Source organism: Mchenga conophoros, linkage group LG23 (assembly GCF_057382185.1).
Source record: "Mchenga conophoros isolate Kocher_MC1m ecotype Shallow Benthic linkage group LG23, M_conophoros_male_GT1.1, whole genome shotgun sequence".
NCBI lineage: Eukaryota > Metazoa > Chordata > Actinopteri > Cichliformes > Cichlidae > Mchenga > Mchenga conophoros.
The window spans coordinates 38,936,418-38,963,231 of record NC_140547.1 but is presented as its reverse complement, the minus strand read 5'-3'; the positions used below and the strand labels follow the sequence as shown (position 1 = coordinate 38,963,231).

Sequence of the window (26,814 nt, the reverse complement as noted above, 5' to 3'; positions counted from 1 at the left end):
ATGACCTTTTTTTTTTAAGATAAATAGATGAAAATGTTGCTAACCTGTAATTTCTGTGGTGAGAGGTACCAGTTGGGGACTGGCTGTGCTGGATTACTGGCCCATGAATCACCCTGAGGTGAAAAAACAAAAAGAAGCTGTATTAAGGTGAATGAAACTGGAATTACCGCCTCTGCCACCCCAGTTCAGTTCTGAGTAAACTCTGCTTACTACGAGGGAAACAACTGCCATATTTACCTTGGCAGGACCGGAGGCTTTCCTCCTCTTGGCTGGGCAGGACTGGTCGTCCGCTTGGCCAAGCGAGCCCACGTGAGGAGGCAGAGACTGACCCGAGCCCCCGCCCTCTGCACTGTGATTGGGCTTACAAGCCTGTGGGGAGGGGGATAATGGAGGGAGAGGCGCAGGCAAAAGGGAAACAAATCAAAGGAGAAGAAAAAAAAAGATATATAAATGGATGGGTAAAACAAAGAGGATTGGAGCAGAGCCAGACGAAAAGAAAGTCATGAAAGAAGATGGTGGAAAAAGAAAAAAAGTTAAGGGTACGTGAGGAACAGGAAGAACAGGAAGAGGGAAAGAGGTGGTTATGGAGACATGGAGATGGGGATTGTGGAAAGAGAGAAACAAGGGAGAGCAATAATGTGATTCTGCGTTAAAGCTTCAATGACAGAAAGCAAAAAAACAAAACAAAACAAAAAAAACAAAACATTCCTGTGTGTCTAAAGGCGTTGCGTCAAATCACAGCAACACCCTCCAGGTTATCTTTCCTGTTTAAAGGAAAGCTGGGAAAACACGTACAGAGGCTACAACCAAACAGCATCTACAGCGCTCCAACTGTCCTCATGGGAAAGACTTAGTATGTTCCCAAGTTTGGCGAGACATTGCAAGGCAGTAGCAGCTGTTTAGGGACACAGTGGCATAACTCGACCTTGGAAGCCAAAGGTTACAAAGCATTCACACACTGACAGCCTTTAATATTAGTTTGGAGAAAGCTCATGAGCCAGATGTGACTGTACGGCCTGCGGAACAAGCCATCGTTTTAGCGTGCTGCGTTAAAAACAAAGCCAGATGACAAAAACGCAGCTTCGGTTTATTATTAATATCATTATCATCACTATTACTGAGCGTCAGGCTATAAAGTCACACCTGACCCAATGAAATCGGCTCATCTGAAGAATTTCGAACAAATTCATTCGCGCTCGAGTCGAGTGTCGCCACGTCGGCTGCTAAGAGATCAACACATTCCGACAACGACGACCACACGCAAACACGGACATAGCAGAGCTACGGCTATCTACTGCATGACCGACGTGTTTAAATGAAGTGGAGGTGAAACACTGCAAGGTGCCTAGGTCAGCTAATGAAGAGGGAAGGGGAGGAAAGGGAGTATTGGGGAGGAGGAAGACGAACAGAGCCAATAGGAAGCCTGGGGACAGTCTACGGCAGCACGACCTCACCGATCACACCGAGGCAGGGTGAAGAAAAGCCCCCACCAGGGAAAAAACAAAACAAAAAAAGAGAACGCATCAAACAAAAAAGAAAGAGGCAAAGTGTGTGTGAGAAGTAGAAACACAGCCACTTTACTTTTAATTAGAGCCCTTTAATCTGATCATGACGAGGGAGGGGGGGTGGAGGAGACTAGGGGTGGGGTGTAATCCCGAATACCAGGTTAGATTTAGGAAAAAAAGGATTAAAAGAAGAAATCGAAAAGGAAAAATAATGAGAAAAAAAAAATCATTTATCGGATTTTTTCGGTTTTTGAATCAAACTGAGTGTGATGGGTGAAGCCATGTGACTGCTGGAGGCCAAAAAAAACAAAGAAAAGAAAAAAGAAAAAAAGGAGAAGGGAGTGCAGCGGATGGATAGCACTTGGCTCGGTTTTGCTGTGAAGCGGCCGTGACCCCGTGAGCTTCTAGCAGTAGCCAATTGCGATAAGCTGCGACAAAAGAAGACTCGGAATGCAGTCGAGGTCTCCAATCGTGAGGGCAGCAGAGAAATAAAGGCGTTTTTATTTTGAGGGGTCGCCTTGTTATTGAGCTCAAGCGTTACCCATCGTTATGTACGACAGTGCATGCGTGTGTGCTGCCCTGCGGGTGTGTGCGTGTGTGTTTGAGAGCCTAAGTGTCTGAGTTTGGACTCAGAGGAAGGGAGGGGAGGTAGGAGGCGGGGGGAGGCAAGAAGAGGGGAGGAAGGAGGAGTGGGTGGGGTAAGTTGCTCTATCTGGTCTCTCACCTGCTGTGGTGCACTGCTCAGGCCTCCCTGCCTGGAGGTTAGCTCAGCTGGGATTGGCAGACTCCATGCCTCCTCAATAAGAGGGAGCATTTTACTTTTACTCTGTAGGCTACTGAGCTGGGGGTTACTCAACTGAGCCTAGGGGAATGGAGAACGACGTGAAAAAAATAAAAATAAAAAAAATAATAAAATACAAGGCTTTTTCTTTTTTTACTTTTTTTTTTTGAAAACGATGACCTCAAAACAAAGAAATGATTAGCAATGGTAAGTTGGCAGAGGTTAAAAATAAATAAATAAATAAAACAACAAGTGAAGCCAAGTTGAGAATCTGACAGTGATTATGCCAACTCGCACTGGTCTGGCTAACTCAACCCTACAGTCATGTCATTAACAACATGAGGAGGTACATTCAGCAACAGTGATCCCAAACACAGTCACAGTGTCCATTAAAACAAGCCAGTGGAGCTTGTCTTAATGCCATGAAATTATGCTATAGTAAACTGGGTGGTAATGTAACATTCCTTCATGCATATGTAAAGGAAAAAATGACAGCATAGATGAATAAATTAACGCATGAGATGTGGGGTCGCCCAGGTTTTAAATCTGCGGGAGGGCTGAGGGCCACTTCGCTCAGCTAACATCAGCTGTCGTTAGCGCCAATCGTTCTCGAAATCCGTAAAAAGGAGACCTAATTATTTCTCAAAGGGTGTAGCAGGTTTATTCTTTGACCTCCGAAGTCTCTGTTGTGCTTGTCTAATCGCATCCCTTAGGAATGATTTCATTTAAACCTCAAAGGGATGGTAAAGAACAGCAAAAGGCAGAGAAGAAGATTAAGGTACTGGAGAAGAGCCCTTTAGAAACCACATGCGTTGCTATCCAAGTGCAAGGGAGTTTTAGGATTAGGAAGGTTCAGAAAAAGGGAGAGGCTACTAATGCTAAAGGGAGCCTACTACGAAGCCTGCACTGGTATCATTTTGTGTCTGTGGCGTTCACTGCACTGTTTTCTGCCCGTTATCTGCATGAGCCACGCCAAACAACTCCGGTGAACCCCAGAGCAGCTCCAACAAATTAAAGCAAACTTCAATCAGGGATAAAGTAGGTTACACGTCTTTTGATTGGTTGAAAAAAAACATAAAGCCCAATGATGCTTATTCACAGAGCACTTACAATTACAGGAAAAAGATTCTCCTCATTTCCACATAAATACCTTAAAAGTGAAAACATTCAACTTGGACATCCATTCATTTCTCGATACAGATGATCCAGTATTGCATATCTGTGAGGAGGGAAACACTGAGCCTTAGCTCTTAACAGCCTGTGAGCCACTTTTACAGCAATAACTGCAGCTAACGGTTTCGCCTTTTGATCAGTCTGGCTTAGCTTGGAGGAAATTTAAACTATTTCATTAAAAAGAATGTAATCAAGATGCTGGTGAGCTTCCTCAGGCCCTTCTACAGCATTTCTATTTGACTTTGCATAAGACAGGAAGACAAACCCAGCCTCAGGAGGTCACAAGCCGGCCCCAAGCTTGGATAAATGGGATGGATGTGTCAGGAAGAACAAGCCATCTTGGCCGATATACATCACAACAGAATCAAATCATGATACTACCACCGCTGTGCTTCACACTGTCTTATGCACCGTTTCCCTTTCTTTGACCAAAACAATTTATTTTAGTCTCCTATGTCCACAAAACATTGTTCCAGCAGCTGTCTGGCTCACCCATGTGATCATCAGTAAACTGCATATGGGTAGCAGTATGCTTTATGGAGAGCGGTGGCTTTCTCCTTGTAGGCCAGCCATTAATATTACTGTTAATCAGCGCTCTGCTGTTAGTGGACTCAGGAACATGAGCCAATATGGGAGGCTCAACCTGTTTAGAAGTTAGTCTGGGAACATAATTCAGGTTGCACAGGAACCACACTATGAAGTATAGAGGATAATTCTTCTTTACTGGCAACAGCAGTCTGACTGCAGATCAGTCGAATCCAAACTCTTCTCAGATGGTTATGTAATCTCCTCTGGCCTGCTGAACATCCACAGCTCTTTTTGCAAGGTTCTCAGAAAACTTGGTTCCTCGTGCAACAGTTGTCTTCCTCAAAGACGTGTTGTAAAGATCAGATTCCTGTTTTGAAAATAAAATCAGGCCACCCCACCTCACCTGACTGCCACCTCACTGACTGAAATCACGAGGTTACTTGACACCCTCCCCTCACAGATATGCAAACTGGGATGTGCTTATCTGCTTTAAAGGCATTGTGTGAAAATCAAATCATATTTATGTCACAATGCAGAAACACAGATTTGACCCTAAAATGTAAAAACGCTAACTTTATCCTGCAATTGTAAGAAGGAAATCGCAACCAGCAGTTTCAGTAAGCGTTCTCATCTCAACATGCTACAATTAAAGCTACTCGACTGCCTAACCTGGGGAAAAACCGTTTATGAAAACCTCACTGTTGCTGTTAGACAAATATCTTTGCACTTCTGTTAAATTTTCTTCAAACAAAATAATCCAGCTGACGCCATATACCCATCCAAACAGCCTTTGCATGGTTGCTTCTTCTATGATATCCTCCTCACCACCCACCTGCAGGCATTTGATGCGGTGGGTTAGCGCAACAGTGTTGGTGCAGCCCTTGCTGCGAGTGGCATTGATGTAGCACTTGATGGCGTCGTGCGGCTGGTTGCAGGACTCGTACAGCGTGCCCAGGTCCATCCAGGCAGCGGCGTGGCTGTGGTCCAGCTGCACGGCGCAGATGTACGCCTGCAGAGCGTCCATGGGCTGGTTCTGCTGCTGGTACAACACCCTGAGGACAGGGGCAGAGGGGGGAAGAGGGAGGGGAGGATGACGATAGAAGGGGGAAGAAAAATTATAATGATGATGCAGAAAAAAATGGTTTTAAATATTTTTCTTTGTGAAAACAAGTAATAGATTACTTTTAAATACAAAAGTTACCCTATTGAGCACCAGGTGTCTGCATTGGCCTCTGATTTGTCTATGGATTGCCGATAAGACATGAAGGCATCCTGGACTTTCCCAATACTGGAGTAGCACCTGTGGAAAGACAAAGGCTGTCACGATATGGAAATAATATTCCAAAAATACATTCCTCTTTACAAATTCCACCCTTTGACATGCTTAAAGGGTAACACCAGCTGACACCTGGTGTTACCAGATCCATAACAGAACAAATACTTTCAATCACCTAGACAATGGCAATAGAGAAGGCTCACCCACAGAGTCATTAAGGAAATTAAAACATGAGGAGGATCGGAAAATGAAGCCCTCTGTGTAAAGTGGTGGTGGCAATTTCTGATTCTCCTCACCTCCATTACTAATCTGCTTTCGGCCAAAAAGTGACAACCAATACACAAAATGATGCGCCAAAAGAATGTACCTCCCTGATCAACCACCAAAGAGAACACAGTGCTGATATTGCCAAGCTATGGATTTAAATTTCACCTTCAATAAACCTTTTACAACACAGCCCAAATTCCCATGCTTTTTCTTAAGCCTTGATTTTATTCCACTGAGGACACTGACAGCTGAAAACCCAATTCTTAAGTAGCTACTCCTGTTCTAGTCCTGACGTTCGCTTCAAGTCTGCTGCCCGGGGTGCATGCATAGATGCTGAACTGGAATCTAAATTCTCAGTGGAGTAGTGTGTGGTCACCAACAAACAAACAAAACAAAAAGAGAAAAATAAAAGAAGTGGAAAGAAGGAAGCTCTTCAGTCTGCGAGGGGGGAGCCAATTAGATTAAAAGTAGCTTAAAAGGAGAGTAAAGTGAGCTAGAACTGCTTGTTTCAGACAGAGTATGAACAAGGAGCCCAAAGTTAATGGGGGTTATTTTTAACTGCTAATCATGCAAAGCCACTCTAATGAAGTTGAAAAATAAAAATATGGAGCTGGAAATACATGCCTAGGAGCAGCTAGCCAGCAGCATTAGCCACTAATGCATAGACCTAATAGCTAATCAGAAAGGAATTGGGGCTTGTCCAGCTCAGCTGTCCAGGACACACAAACAGCCCACACACTGCTTTTAGAGCCTCACAATCCATTATTTTATTGCTTTATTTCAGGAAAGCAGAGGTAAGGAGCACACTAGTATCAAACGCTACAATCCTCTGTAGGCTGTTTTTCCAGTGTGCAGCATACCTGCCAAGGAAGTACCAGGACTGTCCAGAGTTAGGGTCGGCCTCCAGAGACTTCTGCAGACACTGGATGGCATAGCTGTCCCTGCTTCCTCTGTCCCCGAGCTGCTCCACCGTGTGATGCATCCAGCCTGGGAATATATCCAATTACCCAACTGTGTGTTTGTTTTTAAGAAATATCAAAACTATGATATATCCTTAGAAAACCTTACCTAACTGCTGCAGGGTAGTGGCCTTCACCTGCGCAGGAAGATCCTCTGTCTGCAGAAGGCTCTCGTAAGCCTCCTTGGAAGCCCGGTATTTCTTCTGGATATGGGAAAAGGATAAGAGGAAATGTAACAAGGATTAAAAAAGTAAAAAAAAAAAAACACAAAACAAAAACCAACAATAGTGTAGACCTATAGCTTTTAGTTTATAGTTATAGTTTTTTTATAGTTGCTATTTTGGCCGTCTTTCCATCTCTGTTAACCTGCAGCAGGAGACAGGAATGTAGTAATCATGCTGACTGCACTTCCCACCCTTCTTAATTTAGCCGGGGGTCTTTCACTGCAGCGGCGTGTTCTGACACAGCACAATTAAAAAAAATAAAATACAATAAAATAAATAATAAAAAAAGAAAAAAAAAAAAAAAAAAAAAAAAGATAAACGCATCCCTGAGCTGCCGAGAGCTACTGTACCTCGCCAATGAAACCCACATAAAGACAGAGAGAGGGAGACCACCAGCATACAAAAGAGGGGGAGACAGACTTTCTTGTTTCCGTGGCAACCCTGTCGATCGGCCGAGAGTAATCTCCTATCCCCTCCCGCGCGCCACCCACTCAAGCACCCTGCTCCGTCCTCAATTTGTCAGCACGTAGTTCAAATTTAAAAAAAAAAAGAAAAGAGAAAATAGGAAACAGGGCAATCCCCGGCATTCAGACGCCCTGCTATTTTTTTACACCGCTAAGTCAAAGCTATTCGCCTCGCTGTTCCACATTCTATCGACATGCAGCACTTACACCCCCCCCTCCTTCTCAATTACTCAGCATAGATGGGGGGGTGGGGGCAAATCTAGTCTTGTACCCTTGAGAGCAAGCAGAGCTCAAGTGCAGGTCGAATCAAGCATCAAACACTTACCTGAATCTCATACAGATGAGCAATGTGGAACTGAACTACAAAAAAAAAAAAAGAGAGAGAGAGAGACAAGAACACAAGCGTGTTAGAGGTTACTCAACATTTCAAGAAAAACTGAGTCCCTCCTCAGTGTGTTTCCAAAAGTCTTTGGAAAGTAGTGCTGAGCTGTCAATAAAAAAGAGGTGTCAGAAACCCGAGGCTGGCCCAGTCTACATGAACAGAGCAGGTAGGTAAGCTGTGCTCCTGGCAGCACCTTCCTTTGTCTGGAGCGCTGCAGTGTCTGATCTAAGCTGCCTGAGTGACTCTCAGCAGATGGAGAGGGAGAGAGAGAGTGGAGAGGAGGGAGAGAGAGAGCACGAACAAGCGAGAGAAAGAGAGAGGGAGGGGGGTGGGGAGTAAGATGGGGGCTGCCCTTGCTACGTATGTGAGCGAGTTAGAAAAGCAGTGAGGGGGGACACAAAGAAGCAAAGGCAAACAGCGGGAGCCTGGGCAAAAATGGATATTGCTATCACCAAGGTAACAGGTAGCACGGCGGGCGAGATGAGATGGGAGCAGCATATCAAATAATTCCAGTGCTCTAAGTAGACTGAAGCGAAACCACCAGTCTAACGCTGCGTACAGAAGGATGGTGAAAGGAGAAAAGATGGAGGGGAGAGCTGAAAGAATAAAAAGTAATGATGCATATTCACAAAAGCGGTTAGATACAATTAATAACATAACACTCAAATAAATAGAAAAGGTGCTTACTTTCAGCTTTGGACAAAGTGCAGGGGTTGGAGTCAATCAAAGCCAGCTGAAAATGCTGTAAGAGAGAAATGAGTAGACAGAATCAATCACTTATTCACTCTTATATTTGTCACTAGCTGCCAGCTTATTCAGGCACTGAATGGGAGCTCCCATCCTTTTTGTGTCGTGCTCTGCTCGCTCGTTTCACGCTTCAAGGTCAGCTTGAAGTGTGAAACCGCTGCTGTTGACAAAATCCACCTTTGCTTTTGTTCGCTTCATCGCCGGTTCTCGGGATTCGTTCAAGAGTGATGCGCGACTCTTTAAGCTGCACGTACCTTTAGGCTTGACTCGTAGTCTGTGTTGACCTTGAACATGAGACCTAGGCGCAGGTGGATCTCCTTAGCCCGGGAGAACCCCGGGTCAATGTACAGCACCTCCTGGAATGCTTTGATCGCCCTGTGGGAGAATTAAAAGGAAGCGGTGGTGGGCGGGGAGGGGGAGAAAAAAAGAGAAGGGTGATTAATAGAAACATTTAGATTCAGAGAAAAACTCGAGGTATTAGCAAAAGCTGATCTCCGACAGCAGCTGCTTGTTCCAGTCATGCTGCCGGCGTGCCATCTTCTACTCAACACTAAAGATGCTTCTTCCCTGGAAACTGAGAACGCACCCTGTTTGTTACACACAATAAAAAGTTTAAGCAATCTAAGCTTTTATTTAACGCTTTTTGAGGGTTTCTATCTAGCTCCAAACTGACCGGAAATGTGTTAAATGACATTTCATGATCAACAAATTCATTAGTCATTTCTATGCGAATAGTATGTCAGCTTGCGACCTAAATGACACATTACTTCCTGTGTGGACACCCTTTAAGCCGCCACAATACCCGCCACATTGGTCGTTTCGTGCGCCGCAGGTTACATCATCACACATTCACCACTTCCACAGTGCGTCTTTGTCTCATCTCCTGGTTCTGTCAGAGGTTTCTTCCTGTTTATAGGGAGTTTTTCCTTCCCACTGTCACCAAGTGCTTGCTCATGGGGGTCACCTGAGTGTTCAGATTCTCTCTCTACTATTGTAGGCTCTCTACCTTACAATATAAAGCACCCTGAGTCCTCTTCAATAAGCAGTAAAGACCGTTTCAAATAGAAAACCGACCAAAGACTGAAGATTTCTTACAACAGACCATACTACTCCCTTCACAGAACCGCCCAAAGTGGCTGTAAACAGAGCAGATGCAGATCTGTGCAAGAAGACCATTATCTCTGAGTTAGCTCTCCAGCTCTCAACTGGCCGCTTCATTCAATGGCACCAGTGAGAGTCAGATAATGATGATTTGTGATGGTAAATAAATTCAAATGGTAGATAAACGTGCATTAGATGTACCACTGGAAACAACAAAAGAAGCAAGTGGTAAAAATGTCCTGACATCTGAAAAATGTCTCTGAAAACAATCACGTGTTGAAAACAACGCCTCAGTGGAATTTGCCTGCAGCTGGTAACAGCTGGATTTGCTGATGTCTGCATCTCGAAGAATCTAATTTAGCTGATTCTTATTGGCAACTCAGCCAGAACAGAGTCTCTCTTGCTGGCCGTGGCGTTGCTATGGAAACAAGATAGGACAGCTCACCATCAAAGGCAGATTTTCAGCTGGTAAACATATACAGACTACAACTGAGCTGTGTAATCACAGAGGCACGCTTCTTTGGATAACTCCCTTGAATCGTTGCGCTCACCGTTGTTGCTGTTTGAAAGTGCCATCTTCTGAGGCATGCAACTTCTGTCTTGCATCAGTAGAGCACACCAATATTTTTAATTTTAATATTTGAAATTGCTCAAATACTTGACACTGATCATAGGTGTGCTGCTGCCAAAGACTTCACGGATTTGGTGTGGGTTTAATAAATGAGCAGTCGGTGGATTGGATCACTTTTGAGCAGTATTTGTAGCCTGCTTGTAGACAGAGTATTACTAAGTGACCAATCACATATGGGCATTCTTCGGCTTCATGCAGGTCAACAGTCCATGTGGAGAACAAAGGAGGGATTTATTTCCTGAGATACATCTTAAAAGCAGTGGCTGCTGTCTGGTGATGTTGTTTTATGATGCCGTTATCATGAGGTGGTTATCGGCTTCCTCTGTTAAGCGAGGCTGTCTGCTATAGGCTCTGTGTGCGCTCATGTAAAAAGGCACGTTCCACGCATCACATGACTATTCACTCAGAAAACCCAGACTTTAAGCTCAACCCAGCTTGTCAACCCGTTAACCTGGCTTCGTGGTACACCCCTCAAATGTCCTAAAACACTTACAAATTGTCCACAGAGGCTGAGTTAGCAGAGTAGCTGATAGATTCACAAATTGGTGCAAACCATTCTTTATCTAAATCCAGCTAACAAGCATATCCATAATCTAGGCATGAAAATGGCATTGATTGTCTCATCTAACGGGTCCCTGAACGGCCCACATGCGGGCAATGGGAAATTAGGATTCAAATGTAAATAAGTTTACATCAGGCACCAAACACACTTTGATAAACTCCCCAACAGAGAATGGATTACTGGTTTTTGCGATTTATCCTCAAAATCACAAAAACTTTGTTGCTTTTATTTTGATGGTGGCTATTTTGGTTTACATATGTACTTATGTGCAAATGAACGCAGCTTGACCGATATCTACTGCACTCTGAAGCTGCTGCCTGAATCTAGTGTTAACAAGTTCAGCTCACTATAAAACAAAGATGGAAAACACCCCTCTTTTTTTATTTGCACTAATAAAAACTGCTGCCCGCAAGCTACAATCACCTGTGAAACCTCGTTTAGTTCTTCATTTTCTTTTTGCTTTTTTTTAATAAATATGATTATTGCAAATTGCCTTGAAATATTTTGACATAATTTTGAGGTTATATCACCCACAATAGCAAACAACAAAACCTACCATCAAGGTAACTACTGTATCTTATCAGCCTACTAGTCCAATAAGCCACATGAAATCTGTTTTTAAAAAGTGTAAAAAAATTTTTAAAGGCAAACATTAAGAAACAACAGTATTTTTTCTTGTTTAGCTGATATCCATCCACTTATGCTCAGCATAATGTAGTGTGACATTGTAACATTTTCCCCATCTACCACCATTCTGCCACAGCCCGATGTGATTTTCTCTTTAATCCAGAACAGCCCCAGAAGAGATTCACAGTGCATTTATTACATAAATAATAATGATCTCAGCAGACTCTCCCTGTGTCTATCCAAATGAAGAAATAATATTCATAATAATGAAAAAAAGAAGTTGCCACTCACCACTGAAAGGCATTATAGTGGAAGTAGACCATTCCAAGGCCATACAGAAAGGCGGCATTCTGGGAGTAAAGACAGAAAGGTGAGCAATTATTTAGCTACCAAACAATGCAGTGTTTTGGTTTTTTTTTTAACTACAGCAAATCAACCTACCAAATTACAGCAACCCAAAAGGTACTAAACTTATGTGAAGATTTGCTAATGTGCTACTAAAATGGACAGAATAAATCAGACGTCAGTGGGGTGAAAAAAGAAACTGGTGGCTAACTGATTATATAACACTGCAGCACCTGATAGAATTTGATAAAAAAGAACAAAAACAAAAAACAAAACTAGAATTTAGGCTCACCGCCAAGTGTCAACTTTGCAGGAAACAGTGAAAATGACTGACATGAAACCTGAAACCGCATCTTACGCCAACATCTAACCCAGCTGAGACCAAACGTGCTTCCGGTATATGTGTGGGAAATGTGTGTGTGTGTGTGTGTTAGAGTGAGAGTGAAAGAAGGTGAGAATATCACAAACAATAAGGGAAAGTGAACGTGTAGGCCTGCGTGTCTTACCTTCCAGTAGTCTGACTGTAAACTGTAGTACCTCTGGTATGCTGATAATGCTGTAAGGAGATGCAAACAAAGATTTACGAGAGGAAATGACCAAGCAGCAAGCTGTAGAGGTTTGTTCTTAGAGGAACAATAACTACTGTGCTTAAAAATGTGAAACGTACTCAAAAGGCATGACAGCTGAAATAGAAATCATTTATTCGACCAAAACAGTGGCAGGAAAAAAACAAAGAGCGTATAACCCACTTGAGTGCAGGTGAAGAGATGACTCACCTTTCGGATAATCCTCCAAGAGGAGGTTGAAGTGGCCCAGCTGGCAGAATAACTCAGGGTCCACTTTGCCCTCTGCCTTAAGGATGAGTGAATCGTAGCACCGAACAGCCTGGAGGGAACACAAAAATAACACCGGCTCAATTCTGTGTGTCGCATGCAAACATCCACATCCGCAAAGAAAAGAAGCGTGGTGTAAGAACTTTACAAAGTCACAGCATGGCTGACGTCAGCTTCCAAAATCTCTTCTGCAGATAAATATCATGTTAGGATTTCAGCTTGCTGCAGAAGAAAGCTTTTGCAGTATATCTCGTAGAGATCTCTCCGGCCTGTGGGAGTACAGAGGCCGCCGACTCTGAGCTCCGCATCTGCCGGAGGTCTTTAGCCCTTACATTTACTGCATATGTACATTAGGGCTGGAAACCAGATAAAATGATAACAATCAGGCATGGTCAATATAAAGTCAATAGAACTAAGTCCATCCTTGTTTTGGCAGACATCTGGAAAGGCCAATGGCAATAAGAACAGCGCTGAACCGAGCTGAGCCAATCATGCTTTTGGAATAGAATAAAGCCACGTCAGGATAGGCTGGCAGCTAATGTTTGGGTTGCTGATGCCGTACACACCAGAATGTTAGGAGTGTGAGTGAGAAAAAGACCAAATAACAATGGACAATGCTAATGACAACCCGAGCAACAGTATTACTGTACACATCAAACAAGACTTTGCAGTCCTGGACACCAAATACTGATATTTTATTAAATAAATGAAAACACTTGGAATGCTATGAACAAGAGAGAGAGAGCTAGAGAGAGAGCTAACAAGAGAGCTAACAAGAGAGCTAATCTCATGCACCTAAGTCAGCTGACCAAACTTGCATTAAATCAGTTCAACCCAAAAAACAAACAAATCATCCAACACTGGACACACTTAGCTTGTCAACTGTAGCTCGTAATTTAGAGCAAGCTAACGGCTCGATCACACGAGTAAAAACAGAAGCCTCCTTACATCTACATAAAAAAAAAAAATAAAAAAAAACAACCCAAAAACACAACTGCTCCTTTCGATGTGAAGGAGCAGCGGCTCTACTCTGAGCCGCTCTCGGATGGCTGAACTCCTCACCCCATCTCTGAGGGTGAGGAGTTCAGACTCAGGTTCAGACCCCTATGAGTGAAAGATCCAGGGAACAGTTCACCCTGCCTGGGACAGGGTTACCAGGGGCCTGCCCTGGAGCCAGGCCTGGGAAGGGTGCCCGAGGGCGGCCGGGCACAGCCTGAAAAAGGGACATGGGCACATCCTCCTGCAGGCCCACTACCCACAGGAGGCGCCGTAGGGGTCGGGTGCAATGTGTTCCGGGCGGTGACCAGGAACAGAAGGCCCTGGCGGACTGATCCCCAGCAACCAAGAGTAGTCATCATATCGCAAAATGTAAAAATGACAACTTCATCATATCGCAGGGTGTCTAGTAATTCTAACTTCTAGTTTTATCTACATTATTTATTTGGAACTGACCAAAGAATTCAGTTTTTCATTTAGTTTGTGTTCTTCTATAACACCTGAAGCTTCTGACTGGTCAGAATTAAAAATTAAATCAAATATTTTAACCAAAAATTAAATTACAACTTTGCATCTCAGGAGAAAACAGGGACCTTAAAAACTGGCATAAATAATGACTCGATTTATATCATCATAGACATCAACTGACATGAAAAGAATTAGATTAGATAAGATTAGAAAGATAAGATGATAACAAACATTCATGTTTTATTTTATGCATCTGTTAAAACACTTGACTCCAGGTACACGACGCCCAGCTTGAAACAATTCACGCAAGTCAAGCTGCCCGAGAGTCACAGAATTTACAGAAAATGTTAAAATTTTGTGATATATATATATATATACTGTTATCGGGACGATAGATGTCTTATATCGGGATATGAGATTTTGGTCATATCGCACAGCCCTATTATTAATACACTACTGGAAAACTGAAAGCAAATTAGTAAAGCAGCTCCAGCAGCAAATGATTCAACACTGTGTTTGGAGTTGACTGACCGCAAAAGTTTCACAAAATAAAAGATTTATCAGCCACTTCTGTGAAATTAAATAAATAAATTTTAAAAATTCTCCACCTATCTGCCCACGCTGTACCCATGGAGGTAATTATAACAATTTATGCACTGATATTGTGTCAGAAACGGGCTATTCGCTGTTATTGCTCTCCAGTTATCCATCCGTTTAACTGTGACCATGAAGGAAGTCCGAGCCATGAAAAAAAATCAAGCACATGTTGTCCATTTCCCCTGCTGCACCAGGGCAAACAAACACAACCCGTGACCTCGCCTTGCACATCGTTTCTTTGGTGCCACACTGAGATCGCATCAAAGATGGCCCAGCTGGTGCTCGACACCGAGCGTGGCAGCCGTTCTGCCACTCCGAGCTGAGGAGAGCCAGCTGCTCAAGTAAGAGAAACTAAGATTGCACTTCCAAGCACATGCAGAAGGAGGGAATGTTTTATCTCTCGTCTTTGTGGACAGGCCAGTTCAACCACAGCTATTAAATGGAGAAATAACTACCAAACACACTGAAAAAGGACCTCTGTTTGCCTTTGTTGGGTAGCGCTGCCATTTCCAAGAAGCAGTTATGTAATCAAAAGCTTTTATTTTACACGGTTATCATTGTGATGAAAGACCGAAGGAGAAAATGCAGCAGCAAACACCATTAGGGAAAGAAAAACAGAGCAAAATGTGAAGAGTGACAACAGCCGAGGACAGATTTACAGCAATAATACTTGAGCACGTTTGGCTACGTCTGAAGACTTCTTATTTTTGTAGTTTAAATGTAAGCATGAGGTTTTCTAAATCTCAGCCTTGCAGATAAATTACTTGCTGTCTTTTCTTCAAAATGAGGAGATGTCATCAGAACTCATATTAGCAATTCCTTTGAAAACCAAAATTCTGAAAATGCATCAGGACTTGTTCTTGTCAGTACTGTAAGCAGTCCGGGGAGTGCACATACTGAAGCTACAAGTCTTCCAGAAGCATACACATACAAGTGTGAGTCTACCCTTATATACTGAAGAAAGATGCCCACAAGCAGAGGAAAAAAATAAAAATGGAAGATGGACACTAGTGCAGCTGTTCCAATTGCATCGCCACAACTTATTGACAAGAAAAACATTAAGAGTCTGGTGGTAAGTGATTCGCAAAAGGCATTATGCGAACAACGCTATCGTGCTTTCCAGACCAGGGAGGAAAAACTTCCAATTAACTAGATGCACCTATGGGAGAATGATGAGCTGGTCATCAGTCAGGGCCAAGAATGCTGGAAATCTGCCGATTGCAGTTCCTGGCTGGTCAGTTGGCTTGATCTTGCTCAAGAACAAGACCAACTAAGTCTTGGGTTTGGGTAATAATTCTCCAAGCTTTCTGAAGCTCTATCAAAATTTTTCCATTGAGTTTTTCATTCATTTTTCAGATGCCTAACTCAAGAGATTAGCCAGTGTTTTGTCTACACATAACTTTGTAAAGAACCAATATTACATTTCATCTTTATGCACTTTGTTTCTAGCAAATTGTTCCAAAAACATCACTTGTTCAGCTTCCTTTGACTCTAAGAAAAATGCCAAATATAACAGTTTGACAAACATAAAGCTGAGTTTTTTTGTTTGTTTTGAGCTATAAAACAAATACTTCACATATCTTATCATGATCTTCAGTGTGTCCTTAAAAACGTTGAGAAAACCAGACAAGTGACAGCCAAAAGAAGAAGTGACAGGCCTAAAAATCTATTTACAGCAGATTAACAGTATCTGAAAGTCATGTCCTTAAGAAACAGGAAAAACATCCAGGAAAGACCTGACACAAGACCTGAGAGTTGCATCTAGCCCTTTAGTAGATCATCTACTGTTCACTCAATCCTAATCACAAGTGGTCTCAGTGGAAGGAAGGGAAACAGGGAGAAAAAGAAAGTACGCCAAATTACACAACAACTGGACTGAATATCAGTGGCAACGGGTCTCATGGAGCGATGAACCCAAATTTGACATTTTTCAGCATGACTTGATCCGAAACACGCTGCCAATGCATTAAAAGCATACCAGGACAGAAAAGCACACAGTGAACACTATCAATCATGGACTGGCCTCCCCAGAGTCTGAACCGCAACATCCAAAGACGACCTTTGAATGTCCTTCAAGGAGCTTGGAGAACTGTTCCTAAAGACTGCTTAAAGAACTACAAGAAAAACTGCCTAAGAGAGTTCAGACTGTGTTGAAGAATAAAAGTGGTCACACCAAATATTGACTTTCAAGTTTGTTAGAATTGTACAAACTTATTTACTGTATTTCTATGCATGTTTGCTTAAAGAGGAGTGGCAGAAGTCTCACGGTGTGGTGGTTAGCACTGTTACCTTCCAGCAACCTCAAATCCAACCTGGGATCTTTTTGTAGTCTGTGTGTTCTGTCCAGCTACTGTGGCTCACTCCTACAGTCTTAACAACATGCGTGGAGCTAGACAAATTAGTCATTCTAAAATTGCACAATAGATTGAAACGTGGATATTCATTTTCTTCCATTTTACAATTGATACCAAACTGCTACAAAAAAAACTCAAAAATAAAACGATAGAAGCAAAAAAAAAACATTGCTCATCTCAATTGGACTTCTGTACCAGAAATGTACGGTCAACATTTGTGTTGTTGCTGTGGGACAAAATTTAAATGTATAAATGTGTGGGTGAAAAAGTAGAGGAAAATCTCAAGTGAATAAGTAGAGAAACAGAAAATGCAAGTGCTGCGATGCACGTTTATTGCAGGCCAAAGTTAAGGAAGTAAAACCTAATCATACTTTGTAACACGATCATCTGATTTGGGATCACTGAAGGCAAGACTTTCAAAAAAGGCTGACTGTTGGAGCATGAATGGCAGGAGGGTTCAGCTGCCGTCATACATCGGATCGTTTTTCTACACAGCAGCTAGAGTCACATCTGCATTTTGATCATAAATAAGTGAGTAAACATGGTTTAAAATTGTTTTTAACAGTGGACACCCGATGAACTTGATCCTTGAGCTCTAGGGTGATATGTGAGGAAAAACAAAACAACAGAAAAACATGTCAATCTCAGAGAATCTCTGACGACATTTATAACCACTCATCACAGAGATCAATGCACATTTCAGAGTTCAGTTCTTCAGAAATGACTGGCCATGGTTATTTCAACAGAGATGGAGAAAAAAAGTGATATGGTCCTGTGAGCTATGACGGTAATAAGAATATTATGCTGAATTATGGTGGTTTTGAATGTCCTGGATTTTTTTTTTCCTTTCATTCATTTATTTTGAATGAATATTTAGGGTCTACCCTAGGTTTCTGGAGGGCTAAGGCGCTGCAAGGAGGGAATGCATTAGCATCTTCAGACTTTTTGAAGTTATCATCTGTGACAGCCGATTTTCTGCTTTTCATCATGAATTTATCCCCGCCATGGCAGCAGAACATGTTGCAGGAGCCATTGCAGGTTAAACTGGGCTATTTGAGCACTTTTGAAAACAGTCTGAAAACACTCGCTAACTGTTACAACATTAACGCTACAAAAAAAAAAAAAAACAAGACCTCTATTTAAAAGCATTACCTGATCAATGGATAGTCTAGTCCCTTCATATTCCACAACCTTACCTTTTTATGGTTACAGTGGTCCCTCGCTATAACATGGTTCACCTTTTGCAGCCTCGCTGTTTTTGCAGATTTTTTGTGCAATTTTGCATGCTGTTTGTTTTGGTTTGGTTGGTTTTTTGTTTTTGTTTTTTTTACAGTGCATTGTGTTCTGCGTCCTGATTGGCTGTAGACCATTGTCAGTCTCCTCCGTGCCGTGTCTCCTGTACAGTACAGAATGGTTTCACCTAGGGCTGGGCCATATCATACCGTTCACAGTAATACCGGTATAATGTTGGGTAACGATAAGAAAATGAAATATCGCGATAGAATATGGGTAAAACGCGCATGCGCAGTGCCTTTGTTTTCATACACACATGGCAGAAAAAGCATGGCGGCGACAGAGAATGAGAAGGGCGAAAGCGGATCGTTGAATGAAGCAGATGAACCAGAATTGGTTTACAAAAATGCTGCAACTTCAGTGGTGTGGAACTGGTTTAGCTTTCGTCCGTCAGATACACAACAAAGCACTATTTCTGGTAGAGCATGCTAGCGGGCCGTCGTTATTATTGTGTTGTTTGGAAAATATGGCACACTTAAAATCAATCCTTTGATTTTTCTGAAAATCGACAGTGTCCCTTATAATCCCGTGTGCCTTATGTATGAATTCTGGTTGTTTACTGACCTCGAAACGATTTTATATACACGGCGCTCGGAAATCTGTCAAATGTTTTAGTACGACTTTGCTAAGCTACCAACTCGCGCCGCTTGATGGATTGTCGGAGCATTACAGCTATCGTAGGCAGGCGCCTCGCGGAGTGATAAGTACTGTGCTTCAACATAATATTAACGTATTGTGTGTGCATAACCTCTTTTTAGGTTTTGTGGATATTATACATGGTTATGCTGAGGATATGTCGGCCAATTTCCACTGGAAATGCCTTTTGGTTAAACTGTCAGCAAGGAATTTGCATTTTCACTGTTAATTTTTTATATAACTTTAATGCACATTAAAAAAAAACAGCTGCTTGTTTAACTGAAAATACACTGTTGTGTTTTTTGCACTAATAAAGTTGTGGAGTTGTATTTTGTCTAATGTCAATTATATATTCAGTCATATCGTTATTGCAAATTTTCAAATGTATATCGTGATAAATGTTTTTGGTCATATCTCCCTGCTCTAGTTTCAGCTTGTCAAATTTACACAAATCTTCGATCGCTAGCATTGTGACTCTGAAGTGCTGTAGTGTATATTTGTACGTTTTCTCCCCAACAAACACAACAATGTCGACGAAACGTCTTGCACCGTAAAAGGCACCTGTGGATGCCTTTGGTTTCATTCTATAATACTGGGCTGATTTTTCGACCAAGGTTTGAACTTTGAGAGTGTTTAAACAAGAGAGAAAAGTGTAAAAATGTTTGTGCCTGTGAGAAAACTGTGTAGTGAGGGGTTTTACAGCCTTAAAACATCTATAATAGCTGTAAATGATAAAGTTGTATACTTTGCGGATTTCACCTATCGTGGGTTATTTTTAGAACGCAACTCCCGCGATAAATGAGGGAACACTACTGCTACAATAATATTAAACAGTAAGAACAATAATATTTGGTGTAATTATTCAATCTACAGAGATTCAAGACTACAGCCGAGGCCCAAGTTGGGAGTTGGGAGTTCGCCTAGTAATCGGAAGGTTGCCGGTTCGAGCCCTGGCTCAGACAGTCTCGGTCGTTGTGTCCTTGGGCAAGACACTTCACCTACCTACCGCCTACTGGTGTTGGCCAGAAAGGCCGATGGCGCGATATGGCAGCCTTGCTTCTGTCAGTCTGCCCCAGGGCAGCTGTGGCTACAACTGTAGCTTGCCTCCACCAGTGTGTGAATGGGTGGATGACTGGGTGTGTAAAGCGCTTTGGGGTCCCTAGGCGGGACTAGTAAAAGCGCTATACAAATACAGGCCATTTACCATTTACACTGCAGACAAATTTAAAAAATTCAGTAGTGGGCACCAGCACCTGTACTATTGTTTGATCATCCCATGTAAATAAACGTCTCTATTAAAAAAGTGGGTATAAGTCACAGACATGATGATAGCCATTTATTTCTAATGTCAACATTATATTTCGTTGACAGAATGTTAGAATGGTTGTGGAGCAGCCTGACCATGAGGAATAATGTTAGGTACAATGTGTTAGCTTTACAGCTAATATAGCGTTTATATATCACATTAACCACTGCAAACATTTTAGCCTGGCTCAATCAAAGCTAAATAAAAACAAATGAGGGGTGGCTCAAGAGTTTAGTACAGTGTATCTATAAGAGCTAGGCAGTTAATTAAAAATGAACAAAAATCACAGTCACAATCTGACATAATTTTGCACTTGCATTTATTTATTTTTTTAAACTTCTGTTAATACTTCCCCACATTGTATTCACATACTGTCCTCTTAAAAAATAAAATAAAATAAAATACCATAACCTGTGATTTCACATGACTCCGTGTGAACGCATTTTGGAAAGCAGACATCAGACATAGTATGGTGGTTTACACATTTGCCCAACAAGCAGAAGATCCTCTTTTCAATCCCAGGAGGAGACACAAATCCTTAAGGATTGTGTCAAAAACAGCATCTGGTGTTTAAAATATTTATTTTATTATTATATTTAATAATACAAATAAACAGATCTGCTAAATCAAACGTGTAGCAACTTGCTGTTTGAACATTTGACCACAATCACCCCCCCCTCAAAAAAACATGGTCAAAGTCTTTTTCTTCTTTTCTTTTTTTAACTATACTATTTGGGCTTACAGACTTTCTTTAACAGGATAGTAGGCAAGACGCACAGTAAACGGCCTGAGGGCGGATTTGAACTTGGGCCTTATGGCACATGGGTCACCTGCAAAACTCAGTAAGCTAAACCAGCAGCCCAACAAAAAGAACAAAAGCAGCATGCACATAAATAAAAACATTTTCCGATTTAGTTACATTTTAATTTATTATTGGTTTTATATGAGTGGTACAAACATTTGTGCTAGAGCAGCCAGGTTAAAACCACCCATATCTGGAACAACTATGATTGCCTGGTCAAAAACAGCAGCACTGTTGCAAAATTAACAACTTTTCATTCCCCCTTTAGCGCCTAAAACGAAGTAGAGCATACTCAACTGTCTGCAGTAGTACTTGTGAATGAGCCCTGTGCACATGCATAGTGTTACCCATATAGAAGCTGTGTACTACCTGATGGTTAAAAAAAATAAATACATTGATTATTTAACCTACATATGTAGTTGAACTCACAACACAGACATGGTCTTTAACTGAACACCTCCGTCAGCTCAGACTAATGCAGCTTGATTCCATAAAACATGTGCACAGATAAATCTGTTATTTATCTGTTATTAACCTCTGTCTCACTTCCACAGCATGTCTTTTATCCTGTCTTCCTTCTCTCACCCCAACCGGTCGCAGCAGATGGCCGCCCCTCCCTGAGCCTGGTTCTGCCGGAGGTTTCTTCCTGTTAAAAGGGAGTTTTTCCTTCCCACTGTTGCCAAAGTGCTTGCTCATAGGGGGTCATATGATTGTTGGGTTTTTCTCTGTATCTATGAAGCGCCTTGAGGCGACTTATGTTGTGATTTGGCGCTATATAAATAAAAATTGAATTGAATTGAATAAACACAGCTGTATTTTAATCTGCACTAAATGTGCCATCAGCTTGAAATAAGCGCCAAGCCATCACATACAAAAATATCCAAAACAAACTTCTATTTTCAGCTAGTGCATGACTTAATATAATGTGAGAACTTGGTCAAATAGGGCTGTGCGATATGATCAAAATCTCATATCCCGATATAAGAATTCTATCGTCCCAATAATGATATAAATCACAAAAATGTAACATTTTCTGTAAATTCTGTGAATCTCGGGCAGCTCGTCTTGCGGGAAGTGTTTCCAGCTGCGCGTCATGTAGCTGGAGTCGAGTGTTTTAACCGATGCATGAAACTATACATTTTTAGACATAAGTTGTAAAGGCCACCGTTTTCTTTGTGAGTATTTATTACACATGGTGCTGCGGGGAAAAGCCTGTTCTAACGTTTGAGTCTAAGGTTTATTTTTTAGCACCTGGCGGCTCTTTTTTAATTCTCATCCGTAAATAATCTGTTCTTTCATGTGATTCAGTTTATTTTGAAAAGTCTCAACAGGATATTGAGCTTTATTGTGAAAGGTTTATGTGGAACATAAACAAGCGGACACGCGATGCTGTTACCGTCATTGTTGCTAACAACAACGCATAAAAACAGGCGCTTGTCCGTCCGTATTGTTGTTATATAAAATATAAGAGAAAGAGAGAACTTAAAAAATTAATATAGCCACTACAGTGACCATCAAAACGATGAAAAAATATTGCCGTAAACAGTTTATTTTGCGACACCACGAAACAAACGATAGTGTAAAATGAAATGATAGACGTTTTTATATCGTCAAACAATATATATCGTTATATCGAACAGCCCTATGGTCAAATACCCAGATAACCTACCAAAGCAGTACTATGGAAGAACCTGAACATGTTAAGGACTATGGAGTGTGGCTCCGCCCTGCACAGATAGCCACAAGTTGACCACTTCTCTATTGTCAAGATATTGGCATACTCTTAATACCATGGTATTTAGAGTACCTCATTCATGCAGGGGCGTATGACATCATTGCACACAACCTTGCCAACAACTGAACTGACCTGCAGTTGCTCAAAACAGTATTAATATGTTAATATTATTAACATTTTTATAGCATTCGGACATTCTTGTGAAGTACCTGTACTTGCAGTACATTTAATTTACTGGAGGGAGGGCGGGAAGAAAAATTCTTGAATGGTTTTTACAATACAGCAATACAATATTTCTGTCATTTATATTCTGTTTTAAATAATATCACCAGCCTTTATGAAAGTGATCCTAGAGCTCAGGCTTCGGACTGTTCTACATGCTCAATTTTAAAGATTTTTGTCACAGTCTTGCTGCTGCCGATGTGTCAGAACGGGGGATATTCCTTAATATGGCTATCATAGCCAAACCTGTTGTTCTAACATTCTGCAAGCCAGTCAGAAGAAAGTTCCCTTAAAGGGAGGGTTAGGTTGGAGGTACTATTACTTGTTTCAGACTAAACAATTCTCAAGATAAGATAAATAAGGACGATCATGACCTGCGATATAGGCAAAGCTACCTCTTACAGCCCAAGAACAAACATATGGAACTGGAATGAGCATAACAGACCCACTTTTGGCATTATTCATCATAAGACCAAGTAGTTTGTGGACACATTTTTACTCACTCAGTGGAAATACAAAAAGCTCTAATAGAGACAATCACTGATTACATGGCTGTGAAAGATGGGACTGGAATTACTGACTGATAACGCATGGTCTTTTTAGTAGCTGTGGGTACTGAGTGATTTGACGCTAGAGCAACCTTAATGCGAGGCAACAATGAGCTTCCATGGCCAATATCTCAGTTCAGGTCTACAGTTATCTAAACAAATGTCCTACAAAGACTTAGTGGCAGAAGTGTGGGATTCAGCTTCCAAGTGTAGCATGAATGGTGGCTGCTTTCTATCCTGCGTCCATGCTAATGACTCAACCAGTATGTAACAGTCAAACAGCATGTTAAATGTCTGCAACTAGCATTATTTAAGTTAATCCCTGTGGGAAAGAGCTGTCCTCTGTAAATGACCTTAACCATTTCAGAGCCGCAGCACAGCCAGCGCCTCAGACGCAACAGAAGAAGCGTCCAAATATCTAGCTTTCACGTGAGTGTGTGTGGACTGAGGAGAGCACATGAACTCCACCCAAAAAGCCATCAGCCACACCCCACTCGAAGACCCTCCTTGCTGTAAGCATCTTGCCAACCGTCGCACTTAAGACACAGAAAAAAAAAAGCACACACCAAAGCTGAAAGTTTCTCTTCCACCTAGTTAGTCTAAATTTACGTCATTGCTGTCCGATAACGGGTTGTGATACAATGACCTAGTTCTGTCAAGCAACGTTAAACCCACTCCCATCCACAAGTAGACCTACCAACAGCGCGAGCGACACGACCAGTACAAAGTGCCAGACAGGGCTACTGTTCTGAACTAATAAGCTGCAAGTGGGAATGGAGATGTGAAACCCACCAAATCATTCGCATGTATTCAACGCAGAAAGCAACAAAATGAGTGAACATTGCTAAAGTGAGTGGCTCGTGAGCCCACCACATATGTGTTTGTTTGATGATTATTTTTGAGGGGAGTTGAGAGAACTATAAGGTAACCCCAAAACTTGTACATATTTTCTGCATGGACAACAACGGTATCCCACATGAAACTCTCAATCTGGTAAAAATTTGCTGTGCATTACAGCTATAAACCGGCTTAAATCAAATGCAGTGCTGTCAAACCTTAAATCCACATGGGAAAGGTTAACAGATCCACAAATACTGGAAACTAACAGTATGCTAGAAAGGACCCTGCATTAAGGGTCCCTTCTAGCTTATATAAAATGTTTCTGAATCATGTCTGTTGGTTGTAGACAGCAACAAAGACACAGCTAACACTTTAAGTTAGCTGGACTGGGAAGCTGCCTATGGATACAGGGCAGTCTGTCAGCACTACAAAGAAAGAGAGTTCAAGCATTGTGCATTAATTGCCTTCAGCTTGGAAGCAGGGCAGACTTCTCTTGCGTTCTGCTGCTAACGCGAAAGGAACACTTCCCAGGCATCCCACACCACCTAGTGAACAAGATTCACGGATCCCCCACCCACCCCTAAAAAAAAACAACAAAAAAACAACAAAAAATATATCACGAGCTGTCAGCAGCACTGTCTTTCTCCCCATCTTCCACAGTTCTGCGATGCATTCAGAAGAGAGGGCTTTGCTCTTTGTTAGCCAAGCGACATGTTAGGCACACAGGTAGACTGTGCCTGTTCAACACGCAGCTTCGAGAGCACATGCAGAGTCCAAGCCAGGGCCAATGGAAACTGTAAACAAAGGACCGTGACACCACCTAGGTCAGCGAGAGGGACACGTTTTTACGGAGGGCCGAGACCCGTGAGAAAACCCGAGCCACGCTTTAGCGAGCACACGAACGGGTCCGAAAAATATTCACGGCAAATAGGTTATATAGCTACCAGTGTCACTCCGCCATGTCCCGCCATCTTGGACAGGCAAGCCAGCCATTAACGTTACTTGTAACGTTTGTCAACTCGTTCACGCGGACACCAAACACACACACACACAAATGAGCGCAGCAGGCCCCCCGAAAGTGTTTTAAATGGGCCAACGTAATGCCATAAAACACTCCAGACTGTGCCAAAGACGAGACGAAATGCAATTGCTACGGGCACCAGCTAACCTTACCAAATAACGTCAGTGGTGCACCCCGAAGAAAGCTACAGCCTTTCCGTTACTCCCACCGATGTTTTCGCGACATACGAGTACCAATGTGTTTGAGGTTGGGTGGGAGGGATATCTTAGCAGCTACAATTACACAATTTCAATGTGACAAAACTTTACTCATTATAGTGCAGCACCGTTTCCAGTATGTGTTACACAAATCCGTGACGACGTTGTCTTGGTAGTGGTACAAGTACACGGGGCTGTATGGGATAGCTATTCAGCTAAAGGGGAAGGGCGGTTTCCGAAAAAAAAAAGAAAAAGGAAAACATTAACATATGCTAACTTTACGGGCAAATGAAGGGAGCAGTAGCTAGCCGGATACACGGGCGGGCCAGCGAGACGGCGTTAGCCGCAGGTGCAGGGTCGCTGTTCATCGGAAGAGGGTAGCTAACTAGCGAGCTAGCTGCCTGGCTAAGAGGGGCTGCGGCTAGCTGGCCTTGGTCTCCGTAGCGAGAGGGCCACTCAGACTGGCTTGCCACTTGAAAGCAAATTCACCGCCATGCACGACTAATGACAGATTCAAGAGAGTCCCGTAAACCCGGGTGCTGCTCGGTTGCAAAATACATCCAGTTAGATTCACTACCTTCATCAACAGGGCCTTCGTTCTGGCGCCATCTTCATGAAGCTTCTGAAATCCAAACAGTGAGCTGCAAGCAGAAGACAACACAGGCAGCTCAGTATCACTTGCAGAGCGGCTCGAGGACAATATCGACATGCAAGGCAAAATAAAACAATCAATTTTCAAAGTGTGCGTTCGTGTGAGTGCATGGGTTTACTGTTCCGACCTGTCGATCCCAGCCAAACTATCCCTCTCCTCGGCTGTCAGTGTCGGAAAGTCCTCCTCTGTTTCACTCGCTTTTCCCGCCGCCATTTTCTTTCCCTCATCACCACTAGAAGAAGCCGAGCCGAGACTCCGAGCAGCAGCGCAGGCAGCAGCGGCGAGAGACACACCGCACGATTGCATGGAAAATCGCGACGCGGGGACGAACGGATCGCTCCGCCAAATCAAAGAAGGAAAACTGAAGGGAGCGAAACGATCAAAAACTTTTCTCCGGGATGAAAAGATGCGATTCGATGTAGTAAATCCTTTCGGGGGGGACAGAAGCGCTCTCCGGGTAGCTCCTCAAACGTCACATTTTTCATCACAAAGTGGTATCGTGCAGCTATTTGAATGCAAATAACTGAGTACAATATCCAAGATGTGAGTATTTGACAAATAAAACGCGTTTCGGCCGCGAAGATAAAGTTGTTATAATTGTGTCACCCAAGCGAACCCACGCGCCGCTCTGGCCACGCCCTCTCCGCCCCTCTCCAGCCAATGGGAGCGCGTGTATACCACCATATGACTTCCCTGCTATACTATTCTTTTATCTGAAATATTCGTGTTCGCTCTGCAAAAC

The 26,814-nt window shown here is 42.5% G+C and overlaps 1 protein-coding gene across 2 annotated transcripts in view; it reads right to left on the bottom strand.

Annotated features, from left to right (window-relative positions):
* LOC146547783 (lysine-specific demethylase 6A-like) overlaps positions 1 to 26,767 on the bottom strand; it is a 35,207-nt gene extending 8,440 nt beyond the window's left edge. Inside the window, exons 1-15 of one of the 2 annotated variants that reach the window (XM_085265402.1) lie at positions 26,200 to 26,767; positions 25,998 to 26,061; positions 12,349 to 12,457; positions 12,079 to 12,128; positions 11,519 to 11,577; positions 8,561 to 8,681; positions 8,247 to 8,301; positions 7,503 to 7,537; positions 6,599 to 6,692; positions 6,391 to 6,517; positions 5,189 to 5,287; positions 4,820 to 5,039; positions 2,230 to 2,367; positions 238 to 369; positions 45 to 113 (exon numbers count right to left, since the gene is read on the bottom strand). In XM_085265402.1, the coding sequence (XP_085121528.1) occupies positions 45 to 113; positions 238 to 369; positions 2,230 to 2,367; positions 4,820 to 5,039; positions 5,189 to 5,287; positions 6,391 to 6,517; positions 6,599 to 6,692; positions 7,503 to 7,537; positions 8,247 to 8,301; positions 8,561 to 8,681; positions 11,519 to 11,577; positions 12,079 to 12,128; positions 12,349 to 12,457; positions 25,998 to 26,061; positions 26,200 to 26,378 (1,551 nt within the window). In that variant the 5' untranslated portion in view covers positions 26,379 to 26,767. The remainder of the gene's footprint in view (positions 1 to 44; positions 114 to 237; positions 370 to 2,229; positions 2,368 to 4,819; positions 5,040 to 5,188; positions 5,288 to 6,390; positions 6,518 to 6,598; positions 6,693 to 7,502; positions 7,538 to 8,246; positions 8,302 to 8,560; positions 8,682 to 11,518; positions 11,578 to 12,078; positions 12,129 to 12,348; positions 12,458 to 25,997; positions 26,062 to 26,199) is intronic. The other variant, XM_085265403.1, reaches the window with a different exon arrangement.
* Between the last annotated feature and the right edge of the window lie 47 nt (positions 26,768 to 26,814).